This window comes from Emys orbicularis, chromosome 1, assembly GCF_028017835.1.
Source record: "Emys orbicularis isolate rEmyOrb1 chromosome 1, rEmyOrb1.hap1, whole genome shotgun sequence".
NCBI lineage: Eukaryota > Metazoa > Chordata > Testudines > Emydidae > Emys > Emys orbicularis.
In genome coordinates, this window is record NC_088683.1 from 92417279 (window position 1) to 92438647 (window position 21369).

Genomic DNA, 21369 nt, shown 5'->3' on the forward strand with positions numbered 1-21369 from the left:
GTTACACAGTAAATCCTCTCAGGAGGGAAAGGGGAGATTATCTATCTCCTCATAGACTTTAAGGTCAGAAGGGACCATCGTGATCATTGAGTCTGACCTCCTGCACATTGCAGGCCACAGAACCTCACCTACTCACTCCTGTAATAGACCCCTCACCTCTGACTGAGCTACTGAAGTCTTCAAATCATGGTTTAAAGACTTCAAGTTACACAGAATCCACCATTTTCACTAGTTTAAACTTGCAAGTGACCCCTGCCCCATGGTGCAGAGGAAGGTGAAACCCCCCCACAGTCTCTGCCAATCTGACCTGTGGGAAAATTCCTTCCCAAACCCAAATCTGGTGATCAGTTAGACCCTGAGCCTGTGGGCAAGACCCACGAGGCAGATACCTGGAAAAGAATTCTCTGTAGTAACTCCTGCTGGAATTCATGGTGGGGAGTTGGTCTGACTGGGCCACTCAGTGCCTGTGCTTGTTGAGAAGGTCCAGATGAGAGAAAGGAGTCGGTGAGTTGGAGACTCAGCCAAGTATCCTCCTGGCTCTCAGCCCTGCCTGCCAGGAGCCCTGGCACCATAAGTGGGATACCATCTGCATAGCCATCCCAGTTGTGAAGAATGGTCATGTGACCAAAAGGAAGCTTGTGATTAGGGAGCCAGTGAGGTCGATGAGTCATATGTTTGAAAGAGGTTTAATAAAGTTGTGACGGGTTCGGTCACAGAGACCCCCTTGGGACTGTCACCTGACGTGCTGAGCCCATTTTCCCTGCCAGCTTGGGACTCCAGAACCCTGCCTTGTTGAGCCAGACACGCTAGCCTGCTGCAACACAGACCCAGGTCTGGTCCACGCCCCAAAAGCTGCAGATTTTAACCAAAAACTGCTCAGCAGCTTTCCTATCTCCAGCACCCAGACACCCAGCTCCCAATGGGATCCAAACCCCAAATAAATCTGTTTTACTCTGTATAAAGCTTAAACAGGGTAAACTCATAAATTGTCCACCCTCTATAACACTGATAGAGAGATATGCACAGGTATTAATCACTTACTCTGGGTTCAATAATAAACAAAAGTGATTTTATTAAGAATAAAAAGTAGGATTTAAGTGGTTTCAAGTAATAACAGACAGAACAAAGTAAGTCACCAAGCAAAATAAAGCAAAAACATGCAAATCTAAGCCTAATACATTAAGAAACTGTTTACAGGTAAAATCTCACCCTCAGAGATGTTCCAATAAGCTTCTTTCACAGATTAGACTCCTTCCTAGGCTGGGCCTAATCCTTTCCTCTGGTACAGTCCTTGTTAGTTCCAGCAGGCATCTTAGGTGAAAAGCCAGGGCTTTCTCATGACTGGGACCCCCTTTATTCTGTTCCACCCCCTTTTATAGCTTTGGCACAAGGCAGGAATCTTTTGTCTCTCTGAGTCCCCACCCCTCCTTCTAAATGGAAAAGCACCAGGTTTAAGATGAATTCCAGTTCAGATGACATGATCACATGTCACTGTAAGACCTCCTTCTTCATTACCTAGGAGCTGGCTGACAAGTACGCAGGAAGGCTTGCAGGTAAACAAACCCATTCACAGTTCATTGATTCTGAAGCACCCTTAATGGCTTCCACTTAATATGTTTACATTAGTAATACAAGTTTATATCTTATTCTCCTAACTCCAGACATAGAAATAATACATGCAAATGATTACTCAGTAGATCATAAGCTTTGTCATGATGCCTTACAAGAGACCTTTTGCATGAAGCATATTCCAGTTACATCATATTTACACTCATAAGCATATTTCCATAAAACATTATGGAGTGCAAGCCAGTGGGGTTGATGAGTGATGTGTTTGAAAGAGGTTTAATAAAGTATCTTCTGATGAAGGCTCCCAATGAGCGTAAGAGAGTTAACGTGCTCCATCTGTGGAGGCAGGGTGGGGAAAGGAACACCACCCCTTCAGTCAGCCCTGGTGACCTCTCCCTGATTCCAGCTCCTGGTGGCAGGATTGTTGAAGCGTTGCTCTATGTGCGCCTCTACCAGCCTCTCCATTTCTCCTAGGCCTCTGAATTTCTCTCACTGCCCCTATTGACTTTGCAGCTGAGTGCTTTAATTTATTCACAATACAGCATCATTACAGCTTTAGTTTTCTCTTACATTCATGACATCAGATTTTGTATTGTGACTTCTTTGGGGCAATGACTGTCTTTTACTATGTGTTTGTACTGCACCTAACACAGTTAGGCCCTGATCCTAATTGTGGGTCCCTGGACATTTTCACAATGCCAATAATAATAAGCACATCTGCTGGCAATATGCTGGAAAACCTGAATCCCACGAAACGGAAGAGTACCAGGTCAATTGACACCACGAAAGCAGTCTTTTAGTGAATGGTAAAATGGCTAGGCTGGTAGTGGCATTCAAACTAACAAACAGCTGGACACACAGAGACGCTGCAGACACTCACACTAGCCCCATTGCACCGTAACGTGTGTGTCATTACGTTGGTGGGCAGGGCTTTACCTATCCTGGTTATGTGCTGGTCAGTGATAGGGGACTGAAAATGACTGACAAGCTGGTCCAAACCCCTCCTGTATTCTCCCCTACAGTTGTGACTTTGGGATCACTAGTGTATGTAAAATGTGCTCTACGAACTGGCCAGAGGTGGTTGTATCTACAGCATCAGCAACAGGCAGGAGGAGAGTTCTCTGTTCTGTACAGCAAAAGCTTGAAGCCCAAATATGAAACAGGAACAATGGCCCCAACCCCTCATGGTCCTGGCCTGCAGACCCAAAGACTTGGAGCTAATGGGTTCTAAAGCCACCCATCAGGCTCTTCTCCAGGGATTTAGTTCTAACTCAAATGTCCGGATGACATCCCCAACGCTCAGAAAGGTCCCAAGTCCCTGCAGATACACACTGCAGCCACCGCCCCCGTTAGCAGAGAATGTCACATCCTCGGTGTGTTGTTCTGACTTATCTTCTCTGTGTCCTTGCTGGGAGCTGGGGCATCAGTGGAAGTGGCTAACACTGGGGAATTCTTTTTGCTCCCAAGCAAGGATGCGGAAGATAACCTCAGCTACTGGGGACCTTAGCCAGCCTCCGGGGGCACTATGAGTGTTATGTGATTTATGCCTGTAAAATGTGTTGAGGAGAAGAAGCCCTAAATTAGGTGCTAATTTATTAATTATTAATAATTGCTCCTTGAGCAACTGGGCAGCAAACACACACTCCCAGGGCAGCTAAAAAGCACCATGGACAAAGAAGATGCACCTCTTCCAGTCCCACTATGACTCAGACCACTGAGAAAATAAAGCTCCTGGGCCAACTCCTCCACTGGTGTAAATGAGCCTAATTCCATGGGCTTCAATAGCACTACACTGATTGACACCAGCTGAGGATCTGGCCCCCAATGCCAGGGGCTGAAGTTGAAGCCTTCCAATAGCAATACTGGGGGCAAACAACTGAACTAGGTTTGGGATGGAGCCTGATAAATGATGGACCTACATGATAGGGTTGCCTCCAATAGCAGGAGACTGGACTTGAAGACCCAGGAAGTCTCTTCTGGTCCTATGGCCCTCTGAAATATTCTGGCATCAGCAGGACATTCACCCAAGCAGCAAGGTGGAGAGCGGACCTTGCCTTTGAAATGAATCAAGTATCTTCCATCCAGGCAACTACTAAGTGCACTTTCTCTTAAGTCAGGTCGCTGGAATGGGGTGTGTTCATGAGACCACTTAAAACAAGAATGACTCCATCCCACCCATCCCCACAAAGTCCCTGTGCTTCCCCATGAGTCTGGCCATCAGGTGATGCAACCAAGCAACTGAAGAATGAGCCTGACCTCCCTCTGTAACATGTATATATACGTATCCATGAATCTAGTCACTGGAAGGGAGAGGGACTGTAAATCAGAAACCCCAGGGCAAAGACAACTGTAAGCCCTCCGTACCTCCATCTTCTTTCCTTTGAGCTAAGCTGCTGGGAGGGGAAGATGATGTGGCTACAAGACTCCATGGAGGGAAAGACTCTGCACTGCCTCCCACTACCAGGCATGCTTTTCTATCTGGCTGAATGCTAGGAGAGCCGGGGGATGTGCAAGTAGATGAGAGAAAAAAGGGTAACAAAGTAAAAAGAGAAGACTCACCCTATAGAGAAACTAGGGCTGCTTAATTAAAAGAGACTATTTTTACACCGTGCCAGTTTCTCTTCGGGCTGGATCTTTTCTTTCTTCTTTGGCTTGAAGCCATCACAACAGTCATGATCAGTGCTCGCTGACATTTTTCTGGATACTTTTTTTTTCCAATTAAAAGAAAGAAATAGCCTTTTCTGACACCCACATTTTTCATGTAACATTGTTGACGTTACAACCAACTGTAGGGCAGGGATAGTCAATTATTTTTTGTCAAGGTCCAAATTTCTTGGTCAAGATATAGTCAAGGTTCAGACTCCAGAAAAAAAAAATTATAATAAATAAATAGATTTTGGAGTCCGTTCAAAAGTGTCTGGCAGTGCGGATTTGGCTCACAGTCCACCTATTGACTCCCCTGGCTGCAGGGGGGGGTTGTTATTTTTAAAGCAAAACTTTTATTAAAATGATTATTGAAATGCTTTGTTTACTGAAAATTACATTTCCCATAAATTAAACATTTTGATAACACTTTTAAATAATATCGTGAGAGTCGTCCTGACAAAATGGGTCCATTTTGAGCCAAGCAAAATGAAAACACCTTCCAAATGTCAAGTAATTCCAAAGGGATAAAGATCAGCTTTGTAAAGAAAATCAAGTTCTTAATCTATTTATTTTTGTGGAACTAGGTATTATGTTTGTTGAAGTGCACTGCACTGACAGAAGCCCTGGGTACACACACTGGGTCTATTTTGGGTATGCTCATAATATTGTATGAGTTCCACTATGGTTTGTCATACCAATGGGCCACGCAGTGGTTCTTTATGATAGGTGGGTTACAGAACTGAAAATGCTGGAAAAGTATTTTGCTTATTTTTGCTTTAGAGTAGTTTGGAACACACTGTCAATACCCACAGTGCTTTGCCAGAGTGTGGGTATCACAATGCTATAATGCTCAAATTCACTACTGGTTAGTGCAGTATAAACACCTAGATAGATCAGAGGCATTTCCCTTTAGGAAGACGTGAGAAGAAACAAATTCTTCTCCCCGCTACACCTTGTTGCTTTAAAATAAGGGTTTTTTCTGAATTCTGCCTGTTTGTAGTGACATTCAGACTTCACCCCCACAATTTTTATTTTTAGACTTTTCCCTCCAGGGCCAGTGAGACATACGCAGAGCAAACCCCTCCCAAACATCACTTGCCTCAGCGCCAGGAACAGGAGAAAATCCTGGATGTGAAAAAACTGCAGATTTGTCTCTCTCTCCAGTTTTTGTTGCATTTCGAAAATTCTAGACTTTCATTAAAAAAAACTGCAAAAAACATCGTAAGTTTTTTCTCTCTTTCTGTTGCCAAGATAGCGCCATCAAAATGTAAACAGGTGGGCTGCTGCCCTGTGTTATTAACCCAGCTTGGGAGAAAACTGCCTCCAGCCAAACGCTTGGGAAAGGATAGTGTTGTGGTTAAGGAGCTACACTTACCTGCAGACCTGGGTTCAATTTCTGGATTTGCTACAGGCTTCCTGTGTGACTTTGGGCAAGTCACTTAATCTCTGTGTCTTGGTTCCCCATCTATAAAAGGAGGGTAATGGCCCTTCCTCTGTGTATAAGTCTTTTAGGGTAGGGGCCATCTCTCACTCTGTGGATCTAGTGCCTATCACAGTGCTGCCCCACGCTCAGCTGGTACCTCTAGCATGCTGCTGTAAGGCAAATAACAAGCAACACTGGCAAAGACCTGCCCCTCCTCCACTCCATTCACCTCAAGGGGAAGTAGACTAGCTCCCTTCTGCAGCTGAGCCTACCCCAATAAGGTGTGATCTTCAAAATGTAACTGGGACTGCACAAATGCTACATTATTCAGGGCAAGCAGTTTATGTTTTGTTTTTCTTCTAAATTAAAAAAAAAAAAGATAAAAGCTCTTTGTGCAGTGTTAAGGTTGCATGGTTAACATTTACAAAAAGGCAAGGCAAGAGTTAATGGAACATTAACTCCCGCACATTGCACAACCGACCCCTGGAGTGGGGCTGCCAATTGGCCTGGAGTCTCCAGGAATTAAAGCTTAATCTTGAATGAAAGATTATGTCATGTGATGAAACCTCCAGGAATACGTCCAACCAAAACTGGCAACCCTAACGAGGGCTTGCTTCTCCACTGCCTTGTGCAGTCACTTACACCCAGGCAACACTAGTGTAAACTTGCTATCACACTGATTTGGATTATACTCACTTTGCACAGATGTAAAATCACTACTCAAAGGCATAAAGTAGGGGAAAATCAGGCCCTTGCTTTGACTATGGCTTTAACGACCTAAAATAATGAACATATGCAAAAGAAACAGGGTGCGTACTACACATATGCCACATGGCCAAGTAATATTGCGCTAGCCTAGGAGTCTTCACTTGTATGTTTCTCGTGACTTTAAATTCTAACTCTGCAACCTTAATGTTGCATTAACCTAGTTTTTTCCCTTACATTTAATTATACCTTGGTTAAATAACATTAGTTTGGAAAAGGGATTTTAACTGTCTCTTAAATGTTGATCCTAGATCTTTCCTTACTGAGCTTGGTCATAAAGAGGATTTAGAAACTCTTCAATCTTTGATTAAAGAGTTTGGGTTAGTAGAGACCTGACTGTAGGAAAACAACCCCCATCAGGAATCATAACATTCAAAAACCAGTAGAACACTTCAGTCTCTCTGGTCACTCAATAACAGACCTCACAGTGGCAATTCTTCAACAAAAAAACTGCAAAAACAGACTCCAATGTGAAGCTGCAGAACTGGAATTAATTTGCAAACTGGATACTATCAGATTAGGCCTGAATAAAGACTGGGAGTGGTTGGGTCATTACAAAACCTAAACTTAATTTCCCCAATACTAATTTCTCCCTACTGTTACTCACACCTTTTCATTACCACTACAAACAGTTCTTTTTCTCTCCTGCTGATAAAAGCTCACCTTAACTTATCATTCTCCTTATAGTGTGTATGGTAACACCCATTGTTTCATGTTCTCTGTGTATATATATATATCTTCCTACTGTATTTTCCACTACATGCATCCGATGAAGTGGGCTGTAGCCCATGAAAGCTTATGCTCAAATAAATTTGTTAGTCTCTAAGGTGCTACAAGTACTCCTGTTCTTTTTGCGGATACAGACTAACACGGCTGCTACTCTGAAACATCTCACACCTTCTTGTCAACTGTCTGTAATGGGCCATTCTCTTACCACTTCAAAAGTTCTTTTTCCTCCCTTGGTATCCTGCTGTTAATTGATTTATCTCGTTAGACTGACCTAACACTTGGTAAAGCAACCCCCATCCTTTCATGTATTTAAACCTGCTCCTGTATTTTTTATTTCATACATCTGATGAAGTGGGTTCTAGCCCACAAAAGCTTATGCCCAAATAAATTTGTTAGTCTCTAAGGTGCCACAAGGACTCCTCATTTTTTTTTTGCTGATACAGACTAACACAGCTACCACTGAAATCCCAGAACTGTCATGCTGCATGCTACCCTCCATCTTAATACACTGTCTTGGGTAACATTTTTTTGCTTACTTGTTGCCTTATAATTTTCTTTAGAGTTTTAGATGCTGTTTGTTTTTGGTCCTCTCTCCTCTTTTACTAATTACAGGATTTAGTTATGCTGACTCTGTTTCCTCAAGATTGGAAAAGATGATCTAGCTATCTCCTTACATCGAGGATGTTTCTATTACTTTATAATGGAGATATCCTATCTCCTAGAACTGGAAGGGACCTTGAAAGGTCATTGAGTCCAGCCCCCTGCTTTCACTAGCAGGACCAAGTACTGATTTGCCCCAGATCCCTAAGTGGCCCCCTCAAGGATTGAACTCACAACCCTGGGTTTAGCAGGCCAATGCTCAAACCACTGAGCTATCCCTCCCCCCATGATCTTGCTCATGATCAAATAAGGGAATGTATTCACATTAATACAAGGGATATTACAAGTCCTGGAATGGAACACAAAGCTTTTCAAAAGCTAGTTAGGGGACAACCAGTTGTTTGTTTGTTTGTTGTTTCCGCAATAGGTATTAAAAAAGAAACACAAAATGGAGAGATTTCCAAAAGCTACAAATGGCGGCAGTTAGGCACAAACAGCCATTCAATTTTTTCTAGAAATTGGGTGTCTAACTCCTATTTGTGTCTTTGAAAATCTCCCAAGCTTCTAGTTCCCAAGCACACTGTCTTAGAAATCAAACAGTATTTACACAGATTGATCTCCTAAAACATCCGAGCACTAGGAAATAAGAATTTGGCCTGACCAATATCCATTCTGTGCAACGTATTTTATTTAGAGCTAAGCAGAAAGATTATGAATGGGCTGACAAAAATAGTAAGCTGCTGGCTTGGATACTCAGGAGCGATTGAGTAGATAGATTCCTACTGCTCCATCTATCATTGTCGAGGATGGTACTATTACCAGTGATCCCACTCCAATAAATCAGGTTTGGGAACAGTTTTATAGTAGGTATCATACATCTATGGCTACTTACAGTCCAGTTAGAAGTGATGTGTTTTTTAGATAAATGAACTCAAAATACTTAGTGAAGAGCGAGCAGTTGCACTTGATAACCCTATTACAAAAGGGGAATTACTGTAACTATAGCTAGTCAGGTGGCAGTCTAGGAACACCCAAGGCAGCCTTGCAAAACTATCATGAAAATTTGCCACTTCCAACCATAAAATCTACTCTCCTGCCCTTTATCACAATGACTGATGAGAATGAAAAAACCCCCCGAATGATATGTTGTTCACCCATCCAAAATCACCTGTCCCCTCAATGGGAGTAGAATGTTGTAAGACAACCCAGAGTTAAATGGTCTATCCATCGGATTAGCTCTCTTATATTCGCCATTCTCTTATTAACTCAATATTAGATATATTTATGTGTTGTCAAAACAGGTCTTTCCTTCATACATCAACAAATCTCTGATTCTTGCAAACTTAGGGCCAGAGCCTAGAAACACACACGTAGGAAAACTCATGAGTTAAGTTACTGGTATATGTGTTAGAGAGCCAAGGTGGGTGAGGAAATATCTTTTATCGGACCAACTTCTGGTGGTGAGAGAGACAAGCTTTCAAGCTTATGCAGCTAACCGGCTTGAAAAGAGACAGCTTGAAACCTTGTCTCTCTCACCACCAGAAGTTGGTCCGATAAAAGATATTACCTCACCCACCTTGGCTCTCTGGGACCAACATGGCTATAACAACACTGCATGCAATGATGTATGTGTTTGCAGGACTAGAATAATGAGTTACCTGTTTGCTCAAGCCACTGTGGTCAGGCCAGTGTGACTGGTTCTGTAGGTGCTTCCTATCTATATTATGTTTTTGAATGTAGCCCTTCATATTTTGTCTCTATTGCTATTACATTGCAAGCTGTTGTCCCAATACATGAGAATCAATCTGCTCAGCCTTCTGGCTGGTCAACCGCACAGAACGAGAGATTCGGCTAAAATAGCTGCAGATTCCTTTATCTCTATTAATCAAGAAAAAGTATTTGCTTCTGCAGAGTGGGATTTTGTTGGTGATGCTGAAGAGAATAAATGTTGGAAATATTTTTAATTAGACCAAATTGCTTCATGCAGCAACTTCACATTTCATAGGGAGATAGTTTCAGGTTTCTAAATGTTTTTGGCTGCACAGCAAGATCCATGAAGTAATAAAGTTAGCTTCCAATTAATTCTTTGCAGTTGAGTCTGGGAGAGAGAGCTGAGAACTGTAACACCTGAAGTACACAAAAGGAGATATAAACAATAAAAAAAATGTTGTCATTCAAACATGAGGCGCTAGAAGAAATTAACAAGGGAAATCCAAATGGGGCTGGTTTTGTATCATCCAATAGAAACAATCTCCTTTTACATTTTATTTTCAGTTAACATTTGTAAATGCATACTCAGTTTTGAACAATATCACTTAGTTTTGAAGATCAGAGGCGCATAACATGTGTCATTTTCAGTGTTCATGTGAAGCACAGATAAGGGCACCTCACAGGCACAAAAGAGGTTACATGAAATTTTTTGATGCGATTAATTGTATTATTCTCCTACAAGGAATGTGTTTGAAAGGTACAGAGAACATAAAAGAAAAGAGGGAGGATTGTGCAGTTTTTAAGTCAATTAAGGAGTTGATCAGTATATGCAATGAAGTGGGTTTTGTGGCTCTAATCCTGTAAATAAAAGCAGTGTGTAATTTTATTCAGGTGAGTAGCCCCATATAATTCAATGGCAATACTCACATAAGTAAAGTTACACAGGAGTTTAAGAGTTTATGGGGCATATGATATAAGATGTTATCATATCAACCTTCATTATCCACACATACACTTAGATAATTGAGGCCAAACAGTTCTTTATTTAGAGAGGGATCAGCTAAGTATAAGTACTGTGACATGATCTGTATCCCAAACACACACACAGGCCAAGATTTTCAACCTAAAATCAGGCTCTTCAATCAGTGACAAAGTTTTTCAAAAGGGCTGAACAATCAAAAGCTCCCACTGACCTCTCAGATCCTTTGATCAAGTCAGGAAATTCCAAGTTGCAATTTAAAAAGTCATGATTTTTTAAATGTTGCAAAGAATGGAAAAACAGAATTTAGATACTTTTGCTTGTGAAGGAAGGTGCTATTGAATTGGAGTAATCTCACTGAAATCAATGGGATTACTCACGGGATAATGTTCTGTTTAGTTTGCATAAAGGCATAAAAATCTGACCCCTAGGAAGTCTATGGGAGGCAAAGCCTGTGGACTTCATAACTCTCAGCCTTTAGTCACAACCTCACTTCACTGCTTGATGTTGGGAAGGTGCTTATACATTTTGCGAACTCCTCAGTCTTCTACAGTGTGTTGCTCCAATCTGGAGCATGATCACATCAGGTTTATTATTACCCGCTACACATTCTAGAATTCATCAACTGTGGGTTCACATCACTGTAGCACACCTGTCGCCTCAAGCCAGAGAGTACAGTTCTTACACTGCATGCAATTCATATGCAAGAATCCCAAAATAAACCCTAGAATTTAGAAACAATATGAACCCAACCCCTCCATTCCCCACGTGGTTAGATAAGAATAACTGTGTGCATAGAGAGGTTCCTTTTGTTGTGGAGAACCTTTTAAAGGTAGCACCTGCTCTTTAACAGTTCTTCATATTCATTCCTACCTATTGTTTTACTGTCTTAAAAGCAAAACCTCAACTTTACAAATATATATTTGTCTACCTATTTCTTTTTGGTCCATTTCCCCTTCAGGAATTATGCTCCAATGTCTTACTCTAGCCAACAGTTACTTTATTTCTAGCTTTTCCTCTCTTCTGCAACAATAAACTACCCACCTATTCTTTTTCCTAAACCAGCCAACTGTTCTGACAGTAAAGGGCCTGATCAACTTTCACTGAAGTCCAAAGCTCTTATTTAACGTCAGTGGAAGAAAGATCAGGACCTTAAACTTCCCCTCCCCCTGAAAAACTTTTATCTCAAGAGGATCACCTTAACATAAAACATCTTGATTGGCCAGAGCCCTGAACAGCTTCTCCTCTGGCTTTCAGGATGAAGCTGATCCTTTTAGTAAGCACCCTTGGGCATTCATGCACAGAGACGTTGTAAGAATGTTGCTCTTAATTTGAGTTAGCTGAAATTATAGACACACCTGTGTAAGTGCAGTATGTGTGTCCGTCCACCTGTCTGATACTTTCCGACATCTGTTTGGCAGGACTATTGACAGCTAAAGTGTTGGTTTGATATGTACCGGTTAAAGAAATTACAGTGTTCATAGAACTAGTTACACCCTTACACACATGAATGCCAAGATTTGCAAAAGTGTCTACATAAAATTAGACACCCAAATCCATATTTTCAAGAAAGCTGAGCCAAGAATCTTGTGCTCACTTCAGTGGGAGCTGTTGTGTGCACAGCTCTTCTGAAAGTCAGACACCTAAAGAAGAGGTACCAACTGTTGAGACTCTTTACCCCTCTGTATACATTTAGGCCAATACAGATTTCATTGTCATGTCCAATTGTGACCCCTTCATAGGCTAGTTTCAGAGAAAACATATTATAAACACTTAATAGACACAAAGAAAGAGTCACAAGATTATATCATACATTATCCAGTGATTAATGGCAACAGGTCAGTAGCTTACATTGAAGAGTTCCATCTCCTAGTCAGGAAGTTGTACAAATAATCTTGGCTCTTCCTCTCGAGCAGGTTTCTGAATCAGATTGTTGGCATGCTGTTCCCTTGTGCACTACTAGGAAATGGAGATGATGCTATCTTCACTGCACAGCGCCTCAGCAGCAGCAATCTAGCCCCTTTATACTCTTTCAGAAAGGAACAGATAAAGCATCAGTGTAGCATGGAATTAAGCTATCGTAACACCCCATCAGAGTGGAAAAGCCACTTGTTATAAAGACTTTAGTCAACAATAGGCATCTCTCTCCAGTTTCAGAGGAGCATAACAGGCTGCCAGTGAATGCAAGCAACACCCACCTGTTAGCGAGTGTGATTTTGCAAACTCCTTGGTGCAGCTGGCTCATTTCCCCACCTGAGAATAAGGGAGTCTAGGAAACAGGAAGAGCACTAGTACCTGAGAGAGTCAGATCCTAAAGCCAGGGGATCCTAGGAGGAGAGAAGCCTGGGCAGAAGGCTTTGCTGGGGAGGGTTCACGTATTATTTTTAATTATATTTTTGTTAATAACTGAGACCCTGGGAAGGTCTTTTTTGACTCTGCGAGCCTGCGGTTTTGTTTGGAACAGGGCAAGGACTCCACCTACATACAAGCTGGAGAAGACATCAGCCTCAGCCTACACCTTTGCAAGCCAGTGGCTCACTCCTTCACAAACCAGACTTCGTTGCGTCGCCAGTACGGTTTCATGGGGGGGTCGTAGCCATTACACAAGTAGAAGTCCTTGTGGTAGGCTGCCTCGCTCCCCAGGGCAGAGCTCAGCTTGGCGGCATAATTCACATAATCCTCTTCCTTGGCATAACCACCAAACTGCCTGCAAAGGAGCCAAACATGGAGACACTGAGTGAGACAACCCTGAAATATGGTGACAAAAGGGGAAAGAGGGAACAAGACGCTAAAAATACATAGTGATGTAGATCCGTGCTGTGGCTTTTCCCTGAGCTATCCTGTCTGAATCTAGTGCAGGCAAAAAGTGTTGGCTTGAGAGCCCCAACTAGACAGCTTTAGTCATCCACAGATATATAAAGCATGGGCATCACCTGTACTAGCCCCCCACGTCCTACCCTACATCTCAACCCCAAGCTGAAGGGACAGCTTCTTGTAGTGAAGGGATAGGTATCTCCAAGCCCATTCAATTCTTGGCCTTTGTGCTGAGCCTGCCAACACAGATGTTAATTGTGCGGTGAACACTCACCTGCTGGAACCTGAACTATGAGAGGAAGCCAAACTCTAGCTAGTTCAAGTAAGAGAGGGATAAAAAACAACAAAGGGCTGCTACTGATTCCTGCAGGAACAACCAACAGCATGCAGCTCATCTTTGTTGACAATGCAGCCTGTCCCCATGGAGGCAACCAAACACAAAAGCTGGATTGTGGCAGCATTCAGACACACCGCAGGAGTCCTGCAGACTGCAAAGGGAAAGGCCAGGCCAGATAGAAACATCTCACCAAGGGGGAATGGGTTTGAATCCAGCATAAGTGTGTGTAGCAACCAAACAAAATACCCAATGGCTGTTCAATCCTGAATGACAATTGATGGTTTGATTCTAGTTTCTAGAGGACACGTGTCCACATTACCACGTGGCACTAACTGACCCCTGAGTTAGACAGCTGGTGGGCCGTGACCACTATTTATCTATCTGTTCCTAACTCCCTCATTGTTACTGGCATACCCTCTTACGGTCTATGGCCAACATCTGTATCATCAGTAATTTCAACAGAAATCTGCCGAGGGACCTCCAGACTGATATGAGAGACAGAGGAGTATTCTGCTCATTGAAAACTAACAACCACAAAGGAAACGTTAGAGGAGAAAACCCTAATGTATTTATTTTTACATCATATTTATTCCTTTGTGCCTATTTCCAGCCCCTTCCTCCCTAAAAGAGATGTCCAGCCTGAAATGCCATCCATAAGTGGCAGCCCGATCACAGCAGCTGAACAAAACAGTGGTTTTCCTTGGCACAACAGTGACCAGGGCCGGCTCCAGGCACCAGCTAAGGAAGCAGGTGCTTGGGGCGGCCAATACAAAGGGGCAGCATATCCGGGTCTTCGGCGGGAATTCGGTGGCGTGTCCCTCAGTCCCTCTCTTCCTCTTTGAGCTGCCGCCGAAGTACCACCGAAGAGGAAGGGAGGGAGTAAAGGACCCGTCGCCGAACTGCCGCTGAAGAATGAAGCGGCTCGACTGAGCTGCCGGCAATCAGCTTTTTTTTTTTTTTTGCCGCTTGGGGCGGCAGAAAACCTGGAGCCGGCCCTGACAGTGACATCCCAGTGGCCAGTTAGGCCGACAGAGTGTTATTTCCTAGGGAGTTCACAACCCAGTTTCTTAGCTGAAAGTGGCAGTTGGAATTTATTCAGGTTTTCTCTCTTCAGTTTGCAGGAGCTGCCTTACAGGAAGTGACGAGGAACCTATTCTCAAAACATTTGCTTTTGTTAGCAACGGGTTTAGGACCCTGGCACAACCGAGGTAGTGCCTGAAAGTTGTTCTTATCTGAAAGCAATTTACGGACTTAGGTTAAATAAGTTGCTGATCTCAGTCCAGTTCCTAATAGGCAGGTATTCACTCCTCCCATATTCACACAAATTATCACCACTACTGCACTAATATGCCACTTTAAGAGCATAAGGGCTGCCAGACTGGATCAGACCAGTGACCCATCTAGCCCGGTATCCTGTTTCCAACAGTGTCAGTACCACAGCTTCAGGTGGGGTGTACAGAACAGGGCAATTTGGGAGAAATCCACCCCCCAGCTTCCTCTCCTGGCTTTTGGCAGTCAGAAGTATAGGGTTGCCCTGAGCATGGAGCTCATAGACTCAGACTTTAAGGTAAGAAGGGACCATCGTGATCTCTAGTCTTGCATCCCTGACGTTCTTGGCTAATAGGTTAATCAGTGGCTATCCTCCAAGTACTGATCTAATTCTTTTTTGAACCCAGTTACACTTTTGGCCATTACGACATCCCCTGGCAATAAGTTCCACAGGTTAATTGTGCATCACGTGAAAAAGTACTTCCTCTTGTTTGTATTAAGCCTGCTGCTGCCCATTAAGTTCATCTGGTGGCTTCTGGTTTTTGTATTGTGGGCAAGGGCAAATAACTTTGCTATTCACTTTTTCCACACCATTCATGATTTTATAGACCTCTATCATGTCTCTCCCTAATCATTTCTTTGCTAAGCTGAACAGCCCCACTCTTTTTAGTCTCTCCTTGTATGGAAACTATTCCATACCCTTGATCATCTTTATTGCCTTTCTCTACATATCCTTTTTGAGATGGGGCAACCAGAACTGCACACAGTATTCAAGGTGTGGGCTCACCATGGATTTAGTGGCATCATGATATTTTCTGTCTAATTTTCTATCCCTTTTCTAATAGTTCCTAACATTGTTAGCCTTTTTGACTGATGATGCGCATTGAACTAAAGTTTTCATTATCCATGACGACTCCAAAATCTCTTTCTTGAGTAGTAACAGCTAATTTAGACCCCATCATTATATGTGTGTAGTTGGAATTATTTTTTCTAATGTACATTACTTTGCACTCATCTATGTTGCATTTCATCTGCCATTCTGTGGCCCTGTCACTTAGTTTTGTGAAATCCCTTTGTAACTTTTCACAGTCAACTTTGGACTTAACTATCTTGATTAATTTCGTATCACCTCCAAACTTTGCCACTTGACTGTTCACTCCCTTTGTTGTCAGTCTCATCCCCCCTTCAATGGTGTGAAAAAGAAATCTGCACTGCTAGTGTCCACGTTACGTACAGAGACCACTCTCATCTCCAGGATTGCAAGCTGCCGTCTTTCACAGACACTACATTTGCTTCGAAAGTTAAAAGAATTCTGTTTGCTTTGTGCTGAAACATGAACAACATTAAGGGGGAAGCATTTTTGTTCAGTGGAGTAGGGTCCCTCAATCTTCCACTATTTGCACAAACATCTATAACCAGTGATGAGTCAGCTGGCAAACATAACTGTATTCTTTAGAGCACCCTGTTCTTTAGGGCATCCAAACCGCAACACTTTCCAGCTGCCTGGGAATACTGAGATCTGCCCCTTACGTGGAGTAAATGGTCATTCCTTCTCGCTCTTCAATCTGAATGCTCTCATCACCAGGACGGGGAGGGTTGTCCTGATATTGGCTCGGAATCCGGAGTGAGACCTTCACTTTCTGCTGTAAGGAGCCGTCCTCATCAGGAAAGGCAGTGATGGAAACTGGCGCAGTCATGCCCATCCCAACCTCTAAGACAGATACAGACAGAGGTATTACAAGTGGAGTCCAGGCCCTTGAGAAACTAAGCATTAGGGGACAGATTTTCAGAGGTGCTGAACATTCACAACTCGGAGTGAAATCAATGGGAGGTGCCAGGGCTCAACACCTCTGAAAATCAAACCCTAGCACACAGGAGTTTCACTAAAGAGACAGACCAACGACCGATCTGGGCCAGGATCCTGTGTCCTTCAGTAGCCAGTGCCAGATGCTTTAGGGATAGTTTAATCAGTGTAGGCCCTGAAGCATAAGGCCTCAGCTGGGGCAGTACAAAACACTCCCTGCGGGAGCCAATGACTCAGAACTCTGAGCTGTTCTAGCTCCAGCCAGGACTGTGTGTGATCCCACCCCAACATGGTAAGCTATTAATCTGTTGTTCTCGGAAGGTATATCCAGCAAGTTATGACTACAACTCGCACTGGAGATGATTGTTTTTCCTTCTCTCCAGGCTGTCACCGGTTGTGAAACCTCAATCACTCAAAGAGAAGTAGCAGAATAACAACAACAATCTAGCTATCATATAGCGCTTTTCCTCAGTAGATCTCCAAAGTCAGGGTCATTATCCCCATTTTACAGACAGGGACGCTGGGGCACAGAGAGGTCACAGAGAAGTGACTTACCCAAGGTCATGCAGCAGGCCGGTGGCCAAGCTAGGGATAGAACCCAGCTCTCCTGAGTCCCAGTCCAGGGCTCTGTCCTGAAAGTGCTCTCTTACCTATTCATACACTTAGGTGCAGTACTTCTCATCTCAGTGCTATGGATTATGGCTAGAGGTACCTTCCCTCATCACCACATTTACTGACTAACTGTGCTGCTGCAATTGCTGTTCTTTCCAGAACTGCAACCTGCTCCCTCTTCCATTCATTCCCCCTCTTCCTGCCAAGTGCTACTGGAGTCTGTATACCTGCCTTCCTCAGACATCTGGGAAAGATGCAAAAGGATTTGTAGGTGACTTATAATTACGCTGTGACCCTCCCCCCACACCCTTGTTGTGGGATATTATTGAAGCACCTTGCTTAGTAAGATGAGAATTGGAAATTCATGTAAGTACTTATGTAAAGCAAGTTTATTATTTACTACACTTTATTATTAATTAGACTAGCCTGTGCAATTACACTAGCTAAGATAAAAGCTACAAAGGTAATCTCTGCCATCACCACATAAAAGGGTGGGTCCCCTGCACATACAGCAAGTTAAGACACAAAAAGCACACACCATATGCATACATGTTGGGAGTTCCCCTAAGAAGCCACTTAGAATGTCCTTTAGAAAATACAACTACAAATCCTTCTCAGAGACAGACAAGATGAAACTAGCAGTTGAACAAAGGAGGTCTGCAAAGTTTCTGACCCTTATCATTGGTTCCTCCCACGTATTTCAGAAGCTTCAGCACCGCTTCCTTGGAGGCCTCATCAAATTGTTTCCCAGCTACCTCCACTGTAGCAAATTTCCCACCTTCACATGTCCTTTCTTCATAGGTTACTTCTTCCTGGAAAAAGAACACAGGCAGATAACACATCCACCTGAGAGATTCAACGCTCCTCACGCCAAGGAAATTGCCTCCCTCGGGGAAATTAGATCCTAGGAACATACACTGCCCCCCACCCCTCTCCACATAATCCTCCCATGTAAAGACCAGTTTCAATGTTAGGTGGAGAGACTGACCATGGAGTTGTCAGTCTCTCTCCTGAATGGAAGCCTTCCTGCCTCTCCCCTGATGGCCTATGTTAGCAGCATGCAACAAACAGCTCTGATGTCATCATGCCTTTGCAGCAGAGCAGAACTCAATATGGGGTTAACCACCGTTTGTGGTACCAATGATGCCCGGGGCAGAGGGGAAAAAATGGGAGATAAAACAGCACAACTGTAACCTAGACTTGAAAGGCCTGGGTGAACTAAACACTCTAGGTCACCTTACTCCCTTTGGAGCCGCCCTGCAGGTGAAGGCTCCCCTATCCACCCTGCATCCCTGGGAAGCACCATCATCATCGAAAAATGCAGATCAAACCAGTTACACACAGCAGCAAGCCCTAGCAGATCACATCAGAGTTCTTTTGCAACAAGGAGCAAGTTGGATTCTGAACGAGGAAAGACCTGAGCAGACCAGTTACTTTCACGTTACTGACAGGTTTCAGAGTAGCAGCCGTGTTAGTCTGTATCCGCAAAAATAACAGGAGTACTTGTGGCACCAGTCTCTAAGGTACCACAAGTACTCCTGTTATTTTTTCACGTTACTATCCACTGAGGACACAACGCCCTGCTGATTCTCTGGTGTGCATAGATAGTAAGGGAGGAGTGGTAGAACTTGATAGGCATAGTGTGTGTATGCATGAGTGCACGCATGTGTTTTGGGGGTGGGGAGAACAGGTAAAACCAGAACATTCTCTCTCTCTGCATGGACAGAATTCACAGCAATGGAAATCGGCCAGAAAGAGGGCCACAATGCAAGGCCATAGTTTCTCAGCGTTTGCTGCATTAGCTCAATCCTCTGAAGCCCTCTGTTTGATAAGAGTGCTGTGTGCACCCCGTGCGGAGATAAGGCAGGCAGACAGGCCACCGCGCCCAAAACACTGGATGCAGGCGCTGTCTGCAACTTGGCCAGTTGTGCAATGGCAGTAACATAATTCCTTTAAAAAGGAAGGAGAAATAAGTCACCGCCTAGAAGTCTGTGTAGGGTGATTGGTGCTTAGGCTGCACACCCAGGGGGAAAGGCCCGGTATTGACACCAACAAGCGGGAGTTCTGGAGGCGTGAGCAAACGTCGGGTTAAAGGAAAGGATCCCGACTCATTGCACACAGCTTCGTTGTGTGTGTGTCAGCCCCCGGGAACTGGATGATTAGGGGAAGGAGGGGCACACGCTTCCCTTCTAGGCAGTTTACACAGGGGCGGCAGAGGCGCCTGGGGGGGGGGGGGAGAGGGCGTATCCCCCTGTAACACCCCAACCCAATCACCCCGCCCCCAAACTCCGGGGCAGATGTCGGGGAGAGAGAGGGGGTAGTTCCTCCCTAGCTCGTTGCCCTCCAGCTCCCGGGCAGCCCGCTCCTACCTTCTCCCCTCTGCTCAGCACCTGGCAGGGCCACCCCTCCACCGACCCGAACAGGGAGTTCCTGATCATCCCAAACATGCTGCCGGCGCTGTCCCCTCCGCGCCGCGGCTGCAGCTGCTCCTCCCCCCCCGGGAGGCCCCGCCCCGGCAGTAATCACTTGCCTCCCCCCTCCTTTGCTGGTGTGGGTGGGGACTGGGGAGGCTGGTGCGCGCGCGGCGGGGGGCACCTGACGAATCAGAGCAGAGGTTCCCTTCAGGGGCGGGTTGTCGCCCCCAGCTCCCACCCTTGGGCTTCCGCGGGGGCGACCCTCAGAGGGGAGCGGGCTGATCATGGGCACGTGCACACGTGTGCAGAGATGCTTGACCCACGTGCCTTGGATTTTTGGCACACCCTTTGGCACCGAAAAGGACATATCCGGACATTTAGGCACGTGCATGCGGCTTCTGAGCCTAGGGTCTCTGTCTCCTGCACTTTCAGCCAGTGTGTGCCCGCCATCCGGAGGCACATCATCCTTCTCCCATCACCACCTCGGTGGCGTAGTCTGGTGGCTAACTTGTAGGACAGGCAATCAGAAGAGCTATTGTTAGCTCTGCCACAGACTTTCCATTGTGGCCTCGGGCAAGTCACTTAAGCCCAGATCCTTCAAGGTGTTTAGGTGCCTAACTCTTATTGACTTCAATGACAGGTGCTTACACATCTTTGAAGATCTGGGCCGTCAACTCTCTGTACCACCTTCCCCCGTATCAGTAGCACTGGACTACAGGGTAATATCTGCTCCACAATTATTTCTGTTTGTGTTTTGATATCCTCAGGGGCTAGATGTGTGTAAAGGAGTGGCTTGTACAAGGATGCAAATAGTTGAGCTATAGATTTTATTAATAAATTATAGGAAGGATTATAATGAGTGCAATCAGAGTTTGGAACTGGGAAAAACTGATGCCTCTGAGGATGAAGCAATGGAACAAATTGAGAAACTCTGGCATAATAAAGCACAAGATCAGATGGTATTCATCCAGGGATGTGGAGGAGGATCTGAAGGAAATAACAGGTGAAATACAGGAAATACTGACAAGGATATGTAATATACAGTATATGCTGAAGAAAGGTAAGTGGTCCTTAAGGCTGGAAAATCATGAAGACAATGCTCATTTTAGAATGAAAGAAGCCAAGGGGATGCTGGGAATTACAGTTTCTTTCTTTCAAGTTAATAAATGTTAGCTAAAGCCCTATAATTTATTTGGGTTTTCCAAAATCTTTCAATAATGCAATAGATTTTTAAAGGTGCGCATGGAAGTCAGGGTGGTTAAACACTGGAATAAACTGCCTAGGGAGGTTGTGGAATCTCCATCTCTGGAGATATTTAAGAGTAGGTTAGATAAATGTCTATCAGGGATGGTCTAGACAGTATTTGGTCCTGCCATGAGAGCAGGGGACTGGACTCGATGACCTCTCGAGGTCCCTTCCAGTCCTAGAATCTATGAATCTATGAAGTTAGGTGCCCATCTCCCAATGACATTAAGGGCATTTGAGTGCCTAACAATCTTAACTCCTTTCAAAATGCCAGACTGTCTGTCTAGATACTTATATGGTCCCCCTCCTCTTGTTATCTGAGTGTCTCATGGTCATTAATGAAATTTATCCTCCCAACACACTTGTAAAGAAGTATAGCCCATTTTACAGGTGGGGAACTGAGGCACAGTGTAGATTAAGTGATTTACCTGAGATCACTTAGAAAGTTAGGGT

The 21369-nt window shown here is 44.2% G+C and overlaps 1 protein-coding gene across 2 annotated transcripts; it reads right to left on the reverse strand.

Moving 5' to 3' along the window:
* Positions 1 to 9591: 9591 nt before the first annotated feature.
* On the reverse strand, positions 9592 to 19747 carry HEBP1 (heme binding protein 1). Of its 2 annotated transcripts, XM_065402594.1 has the most exons (5): positions 19627 to 19747; positions 17931 to 18069; positions 16372 to 16552; positions 12273 to 13128; positions 9592 to 9859 (listed from the first exon to the last, which is right to left on the reverse strand). In XM_065402594.1, the coding sequence occupies exons 1-4, from the start codon at positions 19702 to 19704 to the stop codon at positions 12957 to 12959; spliced, it is 570 nt and encodes a 189-aa protein (XP_065258666.1). In that variant the 5' UTR covers positions 19705 to 19747; the 3' UTR covers positions 9592 to 9859; positions 12273 to 12956. The 2 variants fall into 2 exon arrangements, with proteins under 2 accessions (XP_065258666.1, XP_065258656.1); XM_065402584.1 differs by lacking the exon at positions 19627 to 19747 and having other exon boundaries at positions 17931 to 18171.
* Between the last annotated feature and the right edge of the window lie 1622 nt (positions 19748 to 21369).